General features: G+C 32.7%; 1 protein-coding gene across 1 annotated transcript; it reads right to left on the bottom strand.

Moving 5' to 3' along the window:
- Positions 1-341: 341 nt before the first annotated feature.
- Positions 342-1,279, bottom strand: LOC133297220 (protein GL2-INTERACTING REPRESSOR 1-like). The gene has a single exon (XM_061496320.1). The coding sequence runs from the start codon at positions 1,164-1,166 to the stop codon at positions 810-812; it is 357 nt and encodes a 118-aa protein (XP_061352304.1). The 5' UTR covers positions 1,167-1,279; the 3' UTR covers positions 342-809.
- Positions 1,280-5,063: the final 3,784 nt, after the last annotated feature.

The raw sequence follows: 5,063 nt of genomic DNA, 5'->3' as shown, positions 1-5,063 counted from the left end.
AACATGTTAAGGTGCACATGAGTCATTGTTAAACTTCGCAGGTGGTGGTTACTGCTATGGAGTGTGGACTAAGCTGTAAACATCGGTTTGGTCGGTCTACAACCATCATGATTCATGAGTTTTACAACAACCAAGTGGGCCTTTGCAATCTGTTTTGACTGTTCACAAAGTACAGAGGATCTACATGCTCTCACACAATAAACTTTTGATGCTGCCACTTTTATTTATACATCTTTCTCAAGTTTTAACTTTTTAATTATGTATCATAGGTGCTTGGTTGGATGAAACAGTAAAAATATATCATTGAGGAAAAATAAAATAAAAATAGAAAAATAGAGTCAAGAAAAACTAGGTTGATTTCAGCTAAAATTTCAATAACCAAACCACAAGGGTACCTGAGGTTTAAGTCCTATTACATTGTTGCTGCCAAAAAAGCAGAAAACTTTTAAACCAGTCTCATCTCCCAGGTAGAGTCACATACATCCCCTAGCATTCTCAAATTCCTCAGTAAATTTCTTTCTATATATAACAAGAACAGTGCTATTCACGCTCCACTCTATCTCTCACTCCCTGCTTCATATCCCTTGCTTTGACCAAAAATATATATGAAAATTGTGATTTCCTCACTAAGTTGAGGAAAGAAAGGTAAGAAGTGGAGCGCACATAGCACTATTCATAGAAAAGGGTAGCAAAAGAAAACAACAAAATGAAAAGAAAGATATTCAAAAGGAATTCCTAGGTTAAAAGCTAACATGTGCTAGTAGCAGCAGAGAATGCTGAACTTGCAACAGGGGTAACCCAATTACTCTTTAACTCTTCCTTGTGGTGGGGTTATTGTTGTCATGAAGAAAATCAAGCAAAACGGTGCTTTTGCATTTGGGGCACTTTGGATCATCCTCAGAAAGCATCACATACATAAGACAACGAGGACACCCTACTAACACCATGGAAGTGGCTTCAGGGCTGTTAGAGTATCTCAGGTTATTGTTGTTGTTGTTGTCATCATCTTCTTCTTGGTTGAGCTCAGTTGACACACAAGAGCTCGGCGGCGATGTCGGTGACACCGTCGCCGATCGGGTCGGAGACTCTAGTCTCCGATCAACCCTTGGTGGAGATAGGTTCAGCTTCAAGTCAAGCTTTGGACTGCTTCCATTCCTGCGACTCATGGTTTGGTCTCTTCTTTCTCTGCAAAAGTACGTTACCTGTTTTGACACCAACCATTAACCAAAGATAAAAGGAACAAGAAAAAGGGTCCAATTACTTGACAAAAAAGATAAAAAAAAGGGTGATCACTCACTATGTGTTATTAGTTATGTACCTTAAGGTTGAAGGAGCAAGTTGTGGCTAACTAAAGCTTCAGCACCAGCAAAGTGATGTGTGTGTGTGTGTGTTGCGGGGTTGGACCTTGCAGGAGATTTTATATAAGGGAAATGAAAGGGGGGGGTGATTTAAAGCTTAATTTAATTGTGGGGAAGAGGTGGAGGGGTGAAGAAGAGAGAGGAGAGAGAAAGAAAGTGATGGAACTGAATTGAATTGTATTCAAGTATTGGGTAGAAGAAGAGTGTAAATTGTGGCCAGGAAATGTATTAATTGTTTGGAAAAATCCCAAGAAATATGCAGGAATTGGAAATTTGAAGTAAATATTGCAATTACAAAGTGCAGGGTGAGGGCCTTTCTTCATTCATTGCTTATATGAGAGTCGGTGTTTAACTCTCACAGCATTACAACACGGGAGAATACACAATGACTTTTAAAGCTAAACCCATTTTTTATTTTTTATTTTTTGTTTTCGATCACCACCCATTTGAATGAAATTAATTTCTTTAGTGACGTAAAATATAAAGATTTTTGTCACTGATCCAAGTTGATTGCTTTGAAATTAAATCGAATACTTTTCAATACAAGCCATTTCCTTTCTAGTTGTGCCACCGCTTAGGATTAAACAAAAGGGTAAAATTAATTTATATCAGTATAAAAATAATAAATCTTATACTCAATCTTAACTATTAATTTTCGCTCATTCGTGGTTATAATTTTTTAAAAATTAATAAATGTAACCCAATAAATTACTATCATTTTGATATATGAAAATCAATTATTAAGATTGGGTATAAAATTTATTATTCTCAGTATAAGTTGATCACGTCTCTTAAATTAAACCCATATTAAAAAATCCAACTCCACCAAGAAAAATTAATAGGAAAACCAAGTGTAACAGCCGAACCTCAAATTTAAATATTCAACCGTATCCCCAAAGAAAAGTTAAACAGATTAAATGAAAAAGGACCATAGGATATAAATTTGATTAAAAGTTTTAGATGGGAATTAAATTTTAAGAAATATTTTTCAATGTGCAAAGGAAATAAGAAAGAGGGGAAAAAGTTCTTTTGGATTATTGAGGTAATCAGTAAAGGGTTTGGTCTGGCTTATTTTAACGTTGTGGCTAAATCTAACTGAGCATGTAATAGCTCTTAGTGAATGGAAATCTCATGGTCTGAGTCTCTGTTGTTCTATTGAGGAATTGGTTCTCACTTGCTTGGGGAAGTACAAGACATGTGTTCATCGTCCGACAGAAATTACAGGATCTCATTGTGTTTTATCATGGGGACCAATGGACCATTCATTGTTTTTCAAAACATTATTGCCATAACCAAAAAATGAATGCTTTTTTTGTCAATTTTATTCATGAATTGTTAATGCAGCTAGAACGAGCTGTTATGATGCTGCATGTGGACCATTTACTAGAGTCCAACTCCAATTATGCATTTAAAGGCACCCTTTAGGCTTTAGGCTTCCTTGTGAAAAATTATAGCCTTACCATCCTTTCCATGTAATATAGGGAGGTCCAACTACGAAATTTATTAATTGATGAAAAAACATGCACTCATTTAAGTCTATTTGTCATTTTTTTAAAATTTTTCATAAAGTCCTTGTTCAAAGGATATAAAGAGGAAAAAAATATTTCTACAGCTACTTTAGATAATATTATCTTCAGTTATTCTTTTTTAATTAAGTCTGATCAGTAAGATATAATTATAACAATAAAACTGTTCTTTTGTTCTCTCTCCTCAGACATTGTCGGCTGACGTGGCAAAGAGAGAAAATGTAATTTTTATGTCTTACTGCTCAAATTTAATTAAAAAGGAGTAGCTATAGACAATCTTATCTAAAGTGGCGTAGAAATGTTTAACCCATATAAATATTATTAAATTGTTTTAGAACTACATAAAATAGTCTTGTTTAGAGTCACGCTGGATTCTTAACTCTATGATATACCAACACATAACCGGAGGAGATTCAAATTTCTTTCCTCTTTTTCTGTTACCAATTTTATTTATTGAAAATTAGTTGACAGTGTTTTTTGTCAATTGTCATTCGTATTTAATTTGGAGTTGAATTAGAAACAAGAAGATGATATAAAAATAATTAAACTCTAACAATATGATAGTATAAAATAATTTCATATTTACAATAGATCAAAATAAAAATGTTAAATAGAAATAAGAAATTTAGTGATGGGTAATTCATGGATCAGCCTAAAATTCAATAAGGTTTTATTTTACAGGTCTCCATTATTATTTTCTTTCGGATCATCGAAAATCCAATATTATAATAAGGATGTTTCAACCACTAAACATGTACATCAATTAATAGGAGTTTGTTCGTTCGAGTTGAGAGTCCGTTACTGTATTAAAAACTTAATAGGAAAAATTTGTCTTCCTTATAATTTTATTTAGCTCAAACTGAACTAATTGAGTAATTAATTAAATTGGACTCATATAAATTAAGAATAGTTCTCCTAATATTATTTTTTTCAATGTTATTAAATTCAACCTGGGCGTTGACCCGATCAGGATACTGGGTTATTGGTCGGACCAGTGGATCATTGATTGAACCGGTTGACTCGGATATATATAGATATATAAAAATAGGAATATATAAATTCAATTATATTCTCCATATCTAAAAGGAATTCCACAATATTCACTAAATAAGGTAAAAAACAAGAAACATAAATAAATAAAAATGCACGCTATTACTATGTTAATTTAAATTGCAACTCAGAATTTCCATAAACTACCACTCAATGACATTAAACTTATATTTTTCAAATTCAATTACATTAAAATGATATATGTCACATTCTCTTAATTTATTATTTCGCAAATTGCTTCAGTATTGGAAACTGAAATTTGAGGTCATATTTAAGTTTCACATTTTTTTATGACAAGATGAAACAATTTTGATTTTTTTTTTGATTTTTTTTTTTAAAATGCATGACCCGACCGGGTTATCGGGTCACCGGTTTTTAACCGAATCGATGCATGACCGGTACAATGTTTGACCCGAACCGGTCATCGTGATTTTTTCTATTACAAACACTCAAATTCGAAAATAAAATTTTTATCACTTGAACTAATAATTGTTTATAAATCTCCCTTATTTGTTAAGATTTAAAAACTAACGAAAATACAAAGTCAAGGAAATTATGAAGTCTGATGAGATGAGGAAAACCACCTGTAAGCAGCAATTTCATTTTCCATATAAGGAACTTTATGGTCAACGTGGCAAAGGTTCATGGAACATGCTTTAAATGAGGGGCTGCTGCTTACTATAAATAGACAACAATTCCATTCCCCTTCAATATTATAACGATGACAGATAAGATCAATGGAAGGGATCGATCCATCTCCTCCATTTCAACCACTTAACCGGCGGTGTACTAGTTGAAAATGAAAAACCAAACAAATAATCCAAAGTGCCATCCAACAGAAAAAGGAAAAAAGAATTTTTTTTTTGTCATTTTCGGTTTCGGCCATTTTGCTTACGTTATTCTTACACTAGTTAATTATTATAGTTGACCAAATAATATATATTAATAAAAGAATTTAACATCTTCGATAAGTGTAAAAATGATGAGCAAAATCTAATTAATACGTTTAAAGTTTCTCATTGTGGAATATAAAATTATATTCTATAGGCATAAATGTGTGGGTTCAGTTTTTTTTTTCTCTCTCTTATCCTCGTGATGTGCATTGTTCAGTTCGGTTTGATGTTCTTGC

The sequence above is a fragment of the Gastrolobium bilobum genome, unplaced genomic scaffold (genome assembly GCF_033153095.1).
Source record: "Gastrolobium bilobum isolate Gb01-03AN ecotype WA unplaced genomic scaffold, APGP_CSIRO_Gbil_v1 utg14417, whole genome shotgun sequence".
Lineage (NCBI taxonomy): Eukaryota > Viridiplantae > Streptophyta > Magnoliopsida > Fabales > Fabaceae > Gastrolobium > Gastrolobium bilobum.
This window is presented reverse-complemented; position numbering and strand designations above follow the sequence as displayed.